The 16,378-nt window shown below is 38.4% G+C and overlaps 1 protein-coding gene across 19 annotated transcripts in view; it reads right to left on the bottom strand.

Moving 5' to 3' along the window:
* ppip5k1a (diphosphoinositol pentakisphosphate kinase 1a) overlaps positions 1–16,378 on the bottom strand; it is a 34,721-nt gene that overhangs the window by 17,979 nt on the left and 364 nt on the right. For 12 of the 19 annotated variants that reach the window (XR_013800495.1, XM_079637851.1, XM_079637853.1 and 9 more), the window contains exons 2-17: positions 11,699–12,182; positions 10,401–10,596; positions 9,724–9,814; positions 9,522–9,607; positions 8,861–9,015; positions 7,171–7,272; positions 6,847–7,008; positions 6,595–6,716; positions 6,381–6,482; positions 6,113–6,199; positions 5,944–6,019; positions 4,898–5,007; positions 4,028–4,326; positions 571–692; positions 296–478; positions 49–190 (exon numbers count right to left, since the gene is read on the bottom strand). Coding sequence is in view for 18 of the 19 variants with exons in the window: in XM_079637851.1 (XP_079493977.1) it covers positions 49–190; positions 296–478; positions 571–692; positions 4,028–4,326; positions 4,898–5,007; positions 5,944–6,019; positions 6,113–6,199; positions 6,381–6,482; positions 6,595–6,716; positions 6,847–7,008; positions 7,171–7,272; positions 8,861–9,015; positions 9,522–9,607; positions 9,724–9,814; positions 10,401–10,596; positions 11,699–11,848 (2,185 nt within the window). In the remaining variant the exon portion in view is untranslated. The remainder of the gene's footprint in view (positions 1–48; positions 191–295; positions 479–570; positions 693–4,027; positions 4,327–4,897; positions 5,008–5,943; positions 6,020–6,112; positions 6,200–6,380; positions 6,483–6,594; positions 6,717–6,846; positions 7,009–7,170; positions 7,273–8,860; positions 9,016–9,521; positions 9,608–9,723; positions 9,815–10,400; positions 10,597–11,698; positions 12,183–16,378) is intronic. The other 7 variants (XM_079637864.1, XM_079637866.1, XM_079637857.1 and 4 more) reach the window with 1 other exon arrangement.

Genomic DNA, 16,378 nt, shown 5'->3' with positions numbered 1-16,378 from the left:
AGTGAGCTTTTCTTTTCTGTCTTTTTTATGTGAGCACAGAGCAATCACCTGCTGATTTGGGGTCTTCAAGTCTTTTGCGGATCTGTGAGGTGAGGCTCTGGACAAGGGTGTAGACTTGATCACACATACTCACTGGATTCTCCACAGCCTTCATAGAGTTCACCAGAGAGCTGCTGCATGTTGGAGCCAGCTGGAGAAACAAAAGCGATGAAGTGGACACAGATGTGGTTTTCATATCAAGTCAGCGGAGGGACTGAAATATACCCCATAAAAGATGTCTGACGCTCTGATTTACCCTGTCAAAGTCTTCTTCTGTGAAGATTTCATCTTTCTGCATGATCTCATGAAGTCTGGCCTTAACCCTCTGCTGACAGCCGCTGAGGGAGTCAATATCGTTATCCAGCAGGCCGTTCATATTTGCACTCTTCACCATCTGGACCAGGATGGGTGTCAGTTCCCCTTCCAGTGCCAAGAGACCCTGCGGGGCAGACAACCAAGATCAGCTTAACATCCTCTGATAACTTTATATCTTTAAACCTTAGAAGACCTGTATTTGTTGTGGCTGAGGACCTTTGCAAAGGCAGCAGCAGTCATTTGCACCCTGCCCTCATCCGAGGCATAGATCTTGAGGTCATGTCGGTAGGTGCTGTGTAACCTGAGCAGGCCACAGCCTGGAAAGCCAGCGTAATCCCCTATAAGTAGTCAAGAACATAACATTCACAGAGAAAAACTTGGTGAGACTAAATAGCCATACAGAACAAGGGTAATCAACCCTGTTCCTGAAAACCCACTGTCTTTCCGGGGTTTAGCTCCAACCATAATCAAGGTCTTAACTGACAATTAGAGGCATGGATGGATAGTGGGTCTCTAAGAACAGGGTTGAACACTACTATTATAAGTCTGAAGGTTAACATGTCAAAGTTAACAATGTCCAAAAGGTTATTTTGCTCTAAAATCTCATTCACTCAAATTTGGACACCTCAGACACATTGAACCAAGTTTGATGTAATTTAAAGTAAACACCATTGGCTGTTCCATATCACACAACCAATCAGATAATGAAGAATGAAAGATTATCAGTGAACAATGATTAAAATGTCTGTTCCTCAGACAAAAGTATCAGAAGACTTATAGCGCACAATATATTCATATGAACAATATGGAAATTAAAAAATACCGCTGCACAGAAAAAAAAAAGCAGAAATTATATTAAGAACAAACAAGAAAATGGGAAGCATATAATACAAAGACTGCTGAATAGGCACTGGGTTTTATTCCAAAATTGGGTAACACTTAATGATACCTTACATTTCATAAACTTCAAGGATTTTATAATAAATGCTTCACAGATCTTTGGTTAATAGAGTGCTGCAGGGATGGTGTATTTTTGTAGCTTGGTCCTACCAGACTCCCAGAGCCACTCTGGATCTGCCATAACCAATCGCTAACGTTTGGTCGTGAGTCTCGTGACATGGCAACTCAAACTAACGCACGACCTCAACGTCATCGTTCTCAACCACTCCCTCTGTTCGCTGATTGGACCGGTAAAAAATTGATCGGAGAAAACCCAAGAATATACCGCAAGCCCAGACGTAGTACTGAAGGAAAATGAAAATTGAGCGGAAGTATGTAGGAGGGCGGAGCCAGGCTAGTATTTTGTAGGCCAACCTTGAAGTTTGCATCACTCTGGTTTCCTCAATATCCATTAGCTTTTGGATTGTTGCAGAAAATAAGCTCTGTGACAAAAGTTTATAATTCTTACACATTTTGTTAATTAAAATAATCTTCACAAATGAACACGTTTATGAATATTGAAGCCTAAATACAATCTACAGGAGCTGAAGTTAAGCTACAAAGAACTACACCACAGTTGCATGACATCAACGTCACCAAATGCCTTTTTCAAAGCTAAAAGAATTCACGAGTGGGGTTACGGTATAACTGATGTAGTATTTTATGTCATAGAATAAAACGTGAAAAATATCCTGAGCTTGTGTTAACCAAAAACGGTACCCATTGAAAAAAGTCCATTGACTTCTGGACAATGAAAGTTCCTAAAGTTCCTAAATGCTCATTCCCGGGTTTTAGGACTTTGCAGCACTCTATGTGCATTCAGTTTTTGTTTAATTAGTCATTACTCAACTGTAAGTCAGTTATTTAACTATGATTAATATATATTCATATATGAAAGTTCACCAAGTACTGATTTATTAAGCATTATATAATGTTTGTTGCATTATTAAAATGTCATCCGATATTGAGTCACGGTAGTAATGTTAATCAGTCAGATTTAGGTGTAATGTTTGATTAGAAAGGTGTAATAAGGTGCGGAAAGCATGAGATTTGTGGACTTATTTGTGGACTGCGTAAAAATAACATCTAAAGGGGGTCTCAACTCTGGCCCTCGGTCAACAGTTTTGCTCCAACCCTAATCAAACACACCAACGCAGCGCCAGGCGCGACAAGTGTCTTTTGCTAGTTTCAGCCCGACGCAGTTATCATTTTCACTTCCTGCGCCATGTTGTTTAAATAGCAAATGCATTTGCGCCCATTTGTCTGCCCATGTAAAACTGGTAAAATATGTAAATTTTGCTGGTCTGAAAACGAGGTGTGTTCAGGCGCATTGTTGGCGCGTTGCTATTTTGAGGCAACTGAAATAGACTGTGCCATTGACCCAACTGAAACCTGGTCTAAAGTAAAACATTTGTTATTTAAACTTTGTTTCATTTGTGGCAGTTTGCGCGTCGGCTTGCTGAAAAGATTTCTCAGCTTCTTCTCTGTGGCGATGCTGCTGCAGTGCTGTCATATCTGGGTACCGGGAGCCGTTATAAAACGCTCTCGCATGTTTCGTTTTTACCATTTTAAGAGGAGTAAAATTTACATTTGTAGATGCAACAACCAGATGCATTTTTTCCAGTTTCATCTGGAATGCGAAAAAGATTTCCTCTCTTTCGGTCTTTTCATTAATGGGAGCTCTCCAATCAGAAAAAAAAAACACATGAAGTGACCAGGTACACATGAACGATGTTACCACAATGCATAACATTCACAAGCTGCAAAGCTGTCAATCAGTGTGTGCACATGATGCGCAGTGGTCGCACTGCACACTTTTACTGACTTGCGCAGTTTAATTCTCACACTTTAATAGTATGTATAACTCCTACCTTAAAGGGATACTTCACCTCTGTAAAGATGAATGTGTATTTAAAATGGATCAATTATGTAGTAGAAATGTGAAATTATTTTTTAATTTGGAGCCTTCTAGACTGAGAAAAGCCAGAAAATGTATTTGTGGCTCATGTGGATGAAAGACAACGAGGCCACACCCACAGGTAACAGAGCGCAGTTAAACAACAAGGCTACTGTAGGCTACTAGTGAGTCTCCGTGACGAGTCTGCCCGGGACTTCGAGACCGCCCAAAATGTCCAGGGTTCGGCTTTTGCGTTCTACAGTCGCCATTTATCTACTGTGGCGAGCAGGACGTGACTGAGGAATAAGAACCTGTTAGCTTAGCTTCCAAAAAAAGATGGCTGACACTATTTGTACATTCTGTGAGTGAGATTCCACCCTCTATGGGCGGATTGAAAACATGCGGATCTAGCGCCTTCTACTGGCTGTAGTTTTTAGCCTCTGGCCAAAAAATCCTGCGATGACACAAAATGAGGATTTTTGCGTCATCGGAGGATTTTTTACAGACAAAAAAATACATAAATCTCTTGTCTCAGGGGGATATGAGGGAAGGAAGCATGGTCATTTGAAAATACTACAGGTTTTCTACTGATACAAAGCTTAATGCTAAATCCTGAAGTATCCCTTTAATATAACAAGCTGTGTTACTATGAGGAATGATTACCTCAAAATGCAGATCTGTATGCAGGTACGAGGTACTTTATCTGAATGAAATACATCCATCTCTCCTACTTTTGCTCAAGTGCCAGCGATTAACCCTCAGCGATTGCTGTCCCCTGGCTTAGATTGTTAAGATAGGGCCCCTAAGTGACAGACAAACAGGAGGGTTTTTTTTCACCTTGACCTCCAGGATACATGCAGCGGAAAGCCCTGCCGAGTTCTTCAGCCTGAACTCTGCCCGCTGGAGTCAGCTCCCCTCCCCACTTCAGCACCAGCAGTATAGAGGCGCCCTCCTTACGGGTATCTGCACACAACACAAACAGCAGCACCATAATGCATGACATGATTAAAGCCAAACACGACTGAGTTTCTTGATCAACAATCCTCGTACCTTCCTCCTCACTGGATGTTTTGGGCTGTCCATGAGGAAGGTAGGTTAGCTGCACTTTCCTATTGATTCCAGAGAAATGGCCATACCTGAAAGAAGAATAGAACAGAACAGGGACAATAGAGTACTGGTAATTAGGGTGTCTACAGGCCCTAAAGAAGCTTACTTTCCACTTCCCTGTTCTTGACTGACATCTATATTAACATAGCCAGAAGCACCTGCCAGAACAGCTGCTCAGAAATCCATCCAGTGCATCTATGCCATTGCTGAAAGAGTGATGCTTGTCAAGAGTTGTGAAAGGGGACACTGCGATTTCATTGTGTCATAGGACAAAACTTAATACTGAGATTCTAAAAATACTGCATGTTGGGAATATCACTGAACATAGTGTTCATTTACAACATCCTTCAACTGAATCTCCTTTAAGACATGTTACATATGTCTCCTTATTTACACTAGAAACATTATTGTATTTTTCTGAAAGAAAGCATCTGTTAAGAATATGATGGAAATTGATGTATTGTTTTATATAACACCCGAGCTAGTAAAGCTTGTGCCTGGAAAATATGTCATGTGTCAAAAGACTTAAAAGGAGGCCACCAAGGAAGACTGCAAGTGTGCCAGTTCGCATGGCCCAGTTAACATCTTACATTAACGTACATTTCTAGAACGGTCTTCAGCTGTTCAAGCTTGGACTTCTTCTCCTCAACTTCACAGTCAGTATGCAGTCCTATATCTGCCAAGAGTGTCCTGGTAATGTCCAGAACTTCCTGTGGAAACACAGATATGGAGTAGCACAGCCGGTTTTAACAATAAATTCAAGGTTTAAATGAGTGGTTCTCAAACAGCGGGCCAGGGGCCCACTATGAGGGCTCAGCAAACTTCCAAGGGGGACTCAAGATGACTTAAAATTATGTAAAATAAGACACATTGAAATTGAAATAAGTTTAAAATTAATCACATTTCTTATTTTAACAACCTTTTTTCCCTTTGAAGCACCAGGATTCCCAGAGTCTTGGAAAACCTCAATAAGTGAGGAAGCCTAATTTTAAAAGCTTTATTGTAGACCTAGGCCCATAAGTATACAACTTCTAAGAAATACTCTTAAGAATAGTCTTAAGCTTTGACTTAAGTGTCAAAAAATTCTTAGTAAAAAGTAGGACTTCTCTAAGAGTAGGACACTTTTATAAAGAAGCTAATAGCAACTTTCAGTAAAATCTAAGACTGACTGACTGAAGTAGCACTTAAGTGCTGTGAACTAAGGACTACAATGATGTCAACCCAAAATGGCCGCCCTCAACCACTGAATAATCCAATAGTGAGCATGCAAGGCTGAGGTCACTGCAGCATGACACCAATCATTTAATGTAATTATAATAAAATCATTGAATTAATTGAGACACTGAAACTGTAATATTAAAAAAAAATGTTTTAAATTGCTTTGCATTGTGCAAAATTATCACAAATTAGTATTGTTTTATTAGTGATTAGTGTAGCCTATTTATTTATTTTTTACTTTATTAAATCTTATTTGTTTTTTACTCTTTTAGTGGCCTAGGATAAATGTCCTAATTATTACTTCAGCAGACTGTTTTTTTTTTTTTCATCGTGATTGCTTTTTTTGTGTGTGCGCTTTCTGTTTTAAAGTTGGAACATGTTTAATAAATGTTTTTGTTTTGTTTTGTTTTATAAATAAAAATTGTTACCTGGAGTTGTTTGGGTTTCTTTAGTTTCAGCTTGCCCGTTTTATATCCACCATATTTTTCAAAAAGCTCAAAAAACCTAGAAGAAAGGAAAAATCACCATATTTTTGCTATTTGGATACCAGTAATGCTTTAAGTGATTAAGTCTATTAATCAGGTGGCAAGAACACACATGGGATTCCGCACTTCCATCTTCATTTTCTGCTTTGGTGTACGATCTCCATGACGGATCACAGCTATTACGCAGCGCAGCTCCATCCTAGCGAGGAAAAAAAAGAAGTAATTCTGATGCAATATCATAATAGGTCACTTAAGAGAGGACATCTTAAAAATATATGAATGTTGTTGCATTAGACAATAAAAAAAATCAAGTGGAAAGATGAATTTTACTATCAAGTCAAATGGCAAGATGTAAGTGTACTGTAGCATGTGATACGTACATGGTGCCTGATGTAGTGGGTACAATAGGAATGTCCTCTGCCTCCGTAGGTATGGACCACGGGATCTGGAACTGAGGAGCCAGCTCCCTCATCACAATATTCCTGAAAGAAAGAACAAGCCAAACTCATCCTGCTGTGCAATTTTGCAACTACATGTTAATATGTTTGAAATACAAAGATTTTGAATCTTTATCTGAAGATCATTAGGCTTTACCCCAGGATCTTAGCACAGTCGTCATAGTATTTCATGGAATTCTTCACAAAGCTAAATCCGTTGACATCACACACATACGAGTGGCCGTTGGCTCGGAGGAGGTCGAATCCACACACTGTTTGCTACAGTGTAAATAGTATTTGAGAACAAATTCAGCAAGAACAGGTTAAACCCTTGAAACATTTTCAGTCTGCAAATTCTTTCTTGTACATTCATAATTTCATTCTTGAAAGCAAGAAACGAGCAGCTGACCTTGAATGCCAAACACACTTTACGGGCCACAAGCTTCTCCATGGCAGTGAGCATGACTGGGTAGCGGATTTCTTTGCCTTCACTGTCTCGCTCAACTTTCCCGTCAAGTGCAGGGGACTTACGAGCTTCTGCGTGAGCGTAATCTGGCCCTACTGTGTACACCTGTAGCAAAACAAAACAAACATGCACAAAAGAATGTTGCTGCTTCTCTAAAAATGTACAAATGAAACAAACACGTAAGAAAGCAGAACTTTGCTCTATATAGATCAAGAGCAACAGGGTAATGCAATCACTGAGTAGAAAAGAAGGTCAAGTATTTAGTACCTTCACATCTGTTCCATCGGTTGGCATGAACTCTTCATAGATATAGGAGCCAGTTTTCCTCACACTGCTCTCTGGAGAGTAAACACTACTTCTGCTCCCAATCTGAAACAGAGACACATTCACACTCAAATGTTACGATTTTGCCATCGAGCAACATATTAACTCTAAGTACATAAACAAAACTATACACTACAATTTACAAAGCAATAACTAGTATTTAAGCTATTTTGAGGGGCATTTTTGTTTTAATTTACAAGAATATACAATTTATTTAAAAGACAGCAGTTTAATTGGCAACACAATGAGCATCACAATTAAGGTAACAGTAACAAACTCAAACACATACATTTATATTAAATACAATTAATAAAATACACCATACTTTTTGTGCGCAAAACCCCCCAAAATAAAGGCTTTATTCAACTATTTATTTTCTTCTGTGTGGGCCCCTTAATGAGTTCAGTTAGCGCAGCGCTTCTGGGTTGTACGTCAGAACGTAGGCTCACTATTGGCCGACGCGGGTCATGAGTTTGATGCTGGGCAATAATGAGCCTACGTTCTGACGTACAAACCAGAAACGTTGCACTGTTACACTACGTGAACTCACTAAGAACAAACAGAATAAAATGAAGAAAACTGAAGAAAATGAATAGTTGAATAAAGTCGTTATTTTTGGGGGGGTTTGCGCACAAAAAGTATTCTCGTCGCTTGATAAACTTAAGGTTGAGCCACTGTAGTCACTTGGACTATTTTAACAATGTTTTTACTGACTTTCTGGGCCGGCAAGTTTAAATTACAATAGAAGCCTATGGAGGAGTGAGACTGCTCTCAGATTTAATAAAAAAATGTCTTAATTTGTGTTCCGAAGATGAACGAAAGTCTTACGGGGTTGGCACACCATGAGGGTCAGTAATTACTGACAGAATTAAAAATTTTGAGTGAACTAACCCTTTAATATAATTGGCAAAAGTAAAAAGCTACAGGTAGGCTATGATTATATAACACCACAGGTCACACAACTTCCTATATAGCCGTCACTATTCATTTATTAAAAATCTACAAGTTGAAAAGTTTGAGCTATAGTAGTTATAGTAGAATATTTAGCATTGCAAGATCACAAATATAACAACAACGAGGCTGTAAAAGCTGACTAATCAGTAGATGAGTTTTCCTGTTCAGCATAATAATAATTAATGTCCCAGACCACCTGTGTAGTTCTGCCTTTTTCAAGATAACGTAAAAGCTTAAAAACAAAATCACAAAAGGTGATGCATTGTATACTGATATATTATATAAAAAAACGTGAAAATATTCAAGCTTGTGTTAACCACAAACCTTAATTCAGGCATTTAACCAAAAACCCATTGACTTCAGGACAATGGAACTGGAAGTTAAAAAATGCTGACTCGTTTCCAGGTTTTAGGACCTTCCTGCAGCACGCTATAACTCTGGTTGGTACTGTAAATCAGTTGTTTAAAATGAATGAATGAGCTGCTAAAACAAACTGAGTAGTGTTACTAGTTGCTCCCGAACACTGACAGTAGGACAATTATGTATTTTTTTAACACAGCTGACGGGGAAGGCTGAAACAAATGTCAGCATGCTCTTCTCCGTTTGCTGTGCTTGTATGACTGAGCGGACGCAGCTCAAGCTCTATGGAATAGATAATAGGCAGCCACTGCAAAAAGACCTTCCTGAAGAGGCGTTGGCTGCCTCCCCCAGCTGAAGTTGGGTAGTAGATGTACACATTATGGTCCTCGGCAGAAACGGGCTTCTCTACGAATGGTTTTAGAAAGACTTCGCCGTTAACTTCAACTTGGTCTTCTCCCTCAACCAGGTTACACTCTGTGTCAAAACAGGAAAGAAAAGGCCAGTCAAAACAGAGTTCCAGTGAATAGAAACAATATCTGAGCAGATAGACAGATAACAAAGTCATCATCTGAGACAGCACTGTAATGTGGATTTATAGCTGGGTAAATATAGCACTTTGATTGTCATTTGTTTTAGAGCAGAATACATTTATTCAGGTCCTCAGGGAACTGTCATAGCTGCCAAGAACATAACGGCTCAGTGGATGCCAGATGGTCACATCATGGACTTCAGAGCAATATTTGTATCCTTGGCCTGTGAAACACTTAAAATTGCTCTACATGAGGGGCTATATTTACTCAAGAGACTAAAATAAATCAGTGCAGAGACAAAGCAGGACACTTTGCTAATATTTCTACTTCAATGAAGAAATAAGCAAGCAAATAACAAAAGATAACTCTTTAAAAAGATATCAGGAAGAAAACCTTTAGATACTCAAAAATTCAGTTTGTATTTTTTGGGGAAAAAAAGCTTTGACTGACCATCAGGTTTGTCAGGGTCGCGGTTTAAAACGGCATATCGTGGCAGATCTATCCCCTCCTCCTGCAGGATACGATACACCTCCCTCCTAAAATATGATTAACAAAGGACAGAAAAAGCCTTATTCAGGTATCATACAGGATGCTGAAATGTATGCAAATATGAGATATGCAAAACTGTGGTTAATGAAAAATATGGTTATACCTATCCTGTATGTAATACTGCATATTAAGATCATTGATGAGCAGCGGGTTACGGAGCTTTGCGTAACTCACTGCCTTATCCAGGGGGAAGCCTAATTCAAGAGAAAATATTACTGTTGGTATTATGGGCATGCTAATATAAAAATGACTTGTCAAAGACACAACACGCTGGTAAACAAATGTGTAGACTGTTTATCAGGTATATTTCTATACCAAATAACAAGACTTAAGATGGTCACAATTACTGATGTTTTGCTAATTTTTGTGGGCGGATTCCAGTCAATTTAATAGGAGACAAAAATGCAATCCGAAATTTCGTATGAGGGTGGAACCCAAATTCGCTGCATTAACCAACAGAAAACTGCTGGGTTTGAAAGTGACTTTGTGACCTGTGCCGCATACAACACATTGCTACATTATTGACAACGGACCTTTTTGTATGCAAAATTCGCTAATGTGATTGCACATTTTTTGTATTGACAACAGAGCTTTTTGTATGCAAAAAATCAGTAATGTGACCGCACATTTGTTGTCTCATTAGATTAGCTAATGATGCAATAATGTTAGGTAACTGAACAGGAGACCCCTTTAAAAAAAGTTGCTTCATTAAATGGTTAATACTTCAGTGGAAAAACCTTATCTACAACCAGCTCAAAAGGGCACAGACACAAAACATACCTTTAGAGTGAAATGAGATCAGGCAGTCACAGAGTGGCCACTTTTCCACCGGCTCATTGAGTATGACGTCCTCTGGAAAGATGACCACTGTGATGTACTCAAACTTGCAAAGACGTTCCAAGATCTGAGTCATGGGTTTGGACTTAGATTTCTTCATCATACAGCAAATCCCCACCACGATCTGACGCTCTGGAGGCTAAAAATATAAGGAGTTAAATGAGATTACATATAAGTAAGTATGTTTAGATACAAAAAAATTAAAGTGGTTTTCAAAAGTGGTTTTCATTACAGGAATTACTTGAAACACTGAAAAACAAAAAAGCTCTGAAATATACAAAATATATATATATATATATAACAATATATAAATAAAATTGGCTTCTAAGCAATATAATTAATGTGGTAAAAGGAAGCAGTTCTTTTAAAACAGTAAAAACAGTAAGGAGTAATTTTTAAAAGAAGTTAATACCTTATTCAGCAAGGATGCATTAACTTGATCAAAAGGATGCATTAACTTTATTTCTATTCCAAAAAAAAACCTGTTTCCACAATATTCCAGCAATATTAAGTTCACCATTGAATAATAATAAATTTTACTTAAGCAGCCAATCAGCATATTAGAATGATTTTTTAAGGATCCTGTGACAATGAAGACTGGAGTACTCATGCTGAAAATACGGCTTTACCATCACAGAAATAAATTACATTTTAAAATATATTAAAATAGAAAACAGTTATTTTAAATTGTAATAATATTACAGTTTTTACTGTATTTTTGACAAATGCAGACTTCTTTAAAAACGTCAACAAAAAGGTGCAAAATAAGGTGGACATGGTAGCATCCTTCCACTTCCACTAAAACAGGTAACTGAGATGGTACAAAATAAGAAATAAATTCACAATTCCTTTTTTTTTTTTTTTGAGAAAAAAACACGCAAAATGATTCTACGCACAAGTACATCATCGGTAGATGACCCAAGTTTTGGAGCAAAAATCTGAAAAATGTCCTCATGTGCATGTACGTGTGGTAACATCTTATAAAAGGGATACTGTCAGTAAACTCTAGTCTACATTGTATTTCAGTTGGTAATGGGGAACCAGAGAGCAAATATTTGATGTCGGATGTGTTGCTACATTAATTCATGCTTCTGTGGCTAGGAGTCTTTAAAGAAGTCACATAGTGTTGTGTTGAATGTTACATAGAAAATATGCTTCTGTTCTCACACTATTAAATCCCCAGGTACATGAAAGAAAAATCTCTCCATTAGACCAGACACTCAGTTGAAAACCATCCGTACCGAATCATCCTCCAGGTCGTCTTCGTACAGATCCATGTCTGTCCTCATGCTGGCGTAGTCGTCCAGGCCCTCGCTCTCATCCTCCGCGCAGCCCACGAAGAATCTGGGAGCGCCGCGCTGGCTCTCGCCGGGGCTGCTGGGCTCTGACATTACAGTCCACAGCGGCAGCGACCCTCTGCTTCCTGCCGCGCCATCTCACGCCAACACGCAGAGCTGGAGGGGCACGCGGCCAGACCAGCTCCGTACCCAGTTTGCAGGAGCAGTGGTGGTGTCACCGGCAGAGTGTGTGAGTGTGAATTAGTGAGGTGGAGGGGAGGCTGAATGAGGCCTGCCAAAGTGCACGTAAATAGTTACAGGGAAGGATGTGAAGTGATGGACTGATCACACCAATTCATTCTTCCTAATGTTGATGTTTTTCAGAGATCTTTGAGAAGGGATCTTTCTCCATGGGTCTCCATGTTTATGAAATACAGCATCTTCTTTCCTACAAAAATGAACAAACAGACAGGCTTGATCAATAAGTGATCCAGTCATTGGTGCGCACATAAAATCTCTGTGAGAGGGCTGATGTTTGTATTAGCTCAAAGTCAATTGTATGATGGTCACTGAATGTAGGCCTAGTCCTTGTTCAATTCAGGGATAGTTTAGTTAATATACTACAAAATACAAAACAGAGTATTTAAGAATAAATATAATATAATAATTATTATTATCATTAGATTTCACAGAAAACCTTTATTTTACAGAAAACACATGACCTGTTAACACATAGGGGGCCTATACCTATACATCATTAGAAAGGTCTAAGGTCTTATTACAAATATAAAATTATTGTAATGATAAAAATCTGTGACGGTAATTTCTACATTTTTGTCAGTAAATCTAATGCATCCACCGAGTGAGAAAAAACTACAATGTACATTTCTCTACACTGAAGATCCACACATAATTTATCTTTCCTATTTTGTTACTCAAAATAAGGTGTTGTGATAATTAGTGAGTACACAGTAATGTAATTCCCGTTTCATTCATACTCGTAGCCGGAGGGCACACTCGCACAGAACGCCCACAAATGAGACTCATATGCCCCATTTCACAGACAAGGTTTAAGCTAGTCCCAGACTAAAATGCATGTTTGAGCTGTCTGAACTGAAAGCAACTTGCAATGACGCATCTTAAAATATGTCAGTCGTGCCATTGTTTTGTAACAAGTTGCACACCATTAATGTTTTTTTCAAAGGCACGTTTATAAAAGCTACTTAAATGTCCTAATTGAACTAAGGCATAATCCTGGTTTAATCTAAACCCTGTCTGAAACCCAAGTTGCATAAATAATAGCCACTAACTTAATACAGTCTTAAGAACTAGTCAGACCAACAAGCAGTTAATTAGGGCTATTTTTTAATCAGTCTAACTTCAGATTCAAATTAGACCAATATACATTTTTATGTAAATTACTTAAAAAAGTAATGACCTGGGTTTCGAAGAAAAAAATTAGATGACTAACTAATGACTAGTCTAAGCAGTTTATGCAAGCAGCCACCACAGACCAGAAAGTCATAAAACATTCTAGGAAATCCCTTTTATGGACAAAGGCATCCAGCTATTGCTGCAGCAGCAGCTGAATAAAACGCAGAGACGTTTTGACAGATGATACATGAAGACAATAAACATACAATTGTGACAACACGTGGTTTATCTGTGTACATCTAGACATTTTGGGAATTTTCATAAGAATAAAGCTAGCATATTTATAACGCAATGCTAATTGACATAGCCTTTATCACTTAGAGAATACTATACTATAGAATACTATAAGTAATATAATTCTGCCACATTCTGTGATGTGAAGCCACGTCAAATCAAGGAAGTTTTTTCAAACCCTCCTAAATATTTTATTTTTTAACTTTAGGTTTAACATTAGGTTTGTAAACACTTCTCATTACAAGTCAGTAAAGCTATTTGGGGCCTGTTGTTTTTTCACTCTACTGCTCCATCTCTGTGAGAGCTGTTAAGCTTTACTGTGAAGCGAACCAATCGATCTGCTCTGATCCTAGTGCTGCACTTCACCATGAAACACGCTGTGCATATATTTATTTATTTAAAAAATTACAGCCTTAAGGTTTAATTTCGGTTAACCGTGCAGCCCTAGACAGACCTCATACACAAACACACAAACAAGCAGCTCTGTCTTACACAACTGTATCGCAGGCGTGCTACTGTGGTAAATTTAATCATCGCCCAAAACAATTGTTTAGTAGCATGTGCAACATATGTTGCACTGTACAGCCCTGATATAGAGCGGGTTAATCCAAGTCTTCCGAAGAGACATGATTACTTTATTTGGCGGTAGCAAAAACAAGTAGCCTAAATGTCATTCTGCCTTTAAAGCTACAATATGTACGATTTTTGTAATAAAATATCCAAAAATCACTTGCACAGTGTTATATATTTCCTGCAGTTGTGTACTTACAATATCCCAAAAGTTCCCAAAGATTTTAAATTTCAGTGAAATTTCCTTTTTAAATAATGGCTGGTCCCTGACTCCCTGTTCACTTGTCGCCTGTCAATGACGTAATATCCGCGTTATCCCTGGTTTCCTCTCGTACTGCCATAGTAACCATGGCAACAGACATGGACAACTGCATTACGTCGGCATACTCACGCTGTTGATGTTTTGTTCAAACATTATGGACCATGGCACGCAGACTTTGGGACAAAAGGAGAACTAAAACGAGGATCAATATCAACGTGGCGTTTTAGAGACGCCGAGAGCTCCACGTCCGCGACTAACTTCGACTTGACAGAGATGAAGCTATTGTACTTTATTGGACAGGTAAGCAAATGTAGCCTACATAAAACTAATCAATGCTATATAGCTCAACATGATAAAATGTTAGAATATGATCAGTATGTTATTCTAATGTTAATCTAGCTTCCTGCTAGTTTCATACAGCCAACAAACTAACACATAGAATAACATTATAACTTTCAACACACTCAAATACAGTTTAGTGTTATAGACAGACAGTGTAGACCAAGTGAAACAGTGCTGCGTTTCCTCACAAGTTTCAATCGTCTAATAAACTGACCTGTGCGAGTAGTAATTCAGCACTTGCGGGTACGTTAGTTCGGTAGAATGAAATATCCTTATTCCTTTATATCCAAGGGACTCGCGTGTGGCGCTGATTTCGGTCTCTCATTAGCAATCGTGACCTGCTTCATACCCCCGTCATGTTAAAAACATCAATGTATTCACTCATCCATAAACATTTTTAGATCCTTCGGCATAACGACAAGTTCCATAATTCCGCTTGTGCGTCATCAACCTTTGTTATTGTAAGAGGTTAGCCACCCCTAGCGTAGAAAAAAATTAGCCTACATATTGTAGCTTTAAGTGCGTAAGCTACACCATTTACATAATGCTCCAGCAGATAGCGACATGTGTAGGTTGTTGGAGGTGCTACAACATGATCCACAATATCAGTGGCACGTGACGCAATCTATCGGCACTTGCCATAAATTTTAGTGGAACGTGCCAATGGAAACCGGATGTGTCACCAGATGTGCCACTGGCTTCTGTGCATAAGATGCCACACCACTTAATGTTAATACCGCCTCTCTGATAGTTACATTTAATTACCCATTAGCAGGTTTTGACTCCTATATGAACTGGATTTTTTAAATATTCAAAACAACAGCACTTCTGCCTGTGTCAGATTGCTTAATTATCATGTTACAGCTCCTACCCTCACGTCAGCAGATTCTTCAGTCCAGACTAACCACAGACCTCTGTTCTCAGATATTTAAAATACATTTGTGCCACTGTAACCAACCACACTGCAAAATCAACCCATCACGTCAGCTGATTGATCTACACTGAATAATATAAAATAATCTTTAAATTGGTTAAAGAGACACCCCAAACTCATTTGACTAAAATGCTTTCAAGTCATACATTTTTTACTGAATCAACTACTAGGTAACACGATGAAGGTGGTAGCAAGCCTGAACAGTTGTGAACAGTTGAATAATCCTGTAAATTAGTTAATCTAATAAATACGATAAATGTGCAGGTAACCTCCTCATAACAACACACTTCAAGACTAAGTTACAAGATTCAGAATAGTTTGAAAAAGCTTCCAATTTTCCAAAGGCATGCATCAAGATGCTTGGGGATATAAAAATAAAAAAGACAAATTAATCGATTGTCCCGTTTGAATCCATTTTTGCCATACATTTTATTTCGGGTAAAGCTGGTTCCATACTTAACACGATTATCCATCAGCTGCACAACGAAGAATTAGACGCTCAAAATCCCCTATTTACACCTGTTCAATTGCTCGTGGAATTCTAACACAACTTGGCCATAAGCCCTGCATAAGCTGTTTTTCTACAGAACACATATAATATCTATAGAATTATTGATTACTAAAGGTTACACGTATGTTGATCGGTTTATGAGGAAGGTCAAAAGTCTATGGAATTTCACATTAACGTTACACATAAAGCGTGTTTGGCTAATATCCGAAAACATAGTATTACACACGTGTAAGTTAACGGTGACAGCTCAGTCTACGTATCAGGTTACTAGGTAACGGTTTCAAAGATGTATACCAATGAACATTGCACTAAATTTCCCATTAAAATAACATGAGCGAACAAATATAACATAACATA

Source organism: Phoxinus phoxinus (genome assembly GCF_949152265.1).
Source record: "Phoxinus phoxinus genome assembly, chromosome: 2".
NCBI classification, from domain to species: Eukaryota; Metazoa; Chordata; class Actinopteri; order Cypriniformes; family Leuciscidae; genus Phoxinus; species Phoxinus phoxinus.
This window is presented reverse-complemented; position numbering and strand designations above follow the sequence as displayed.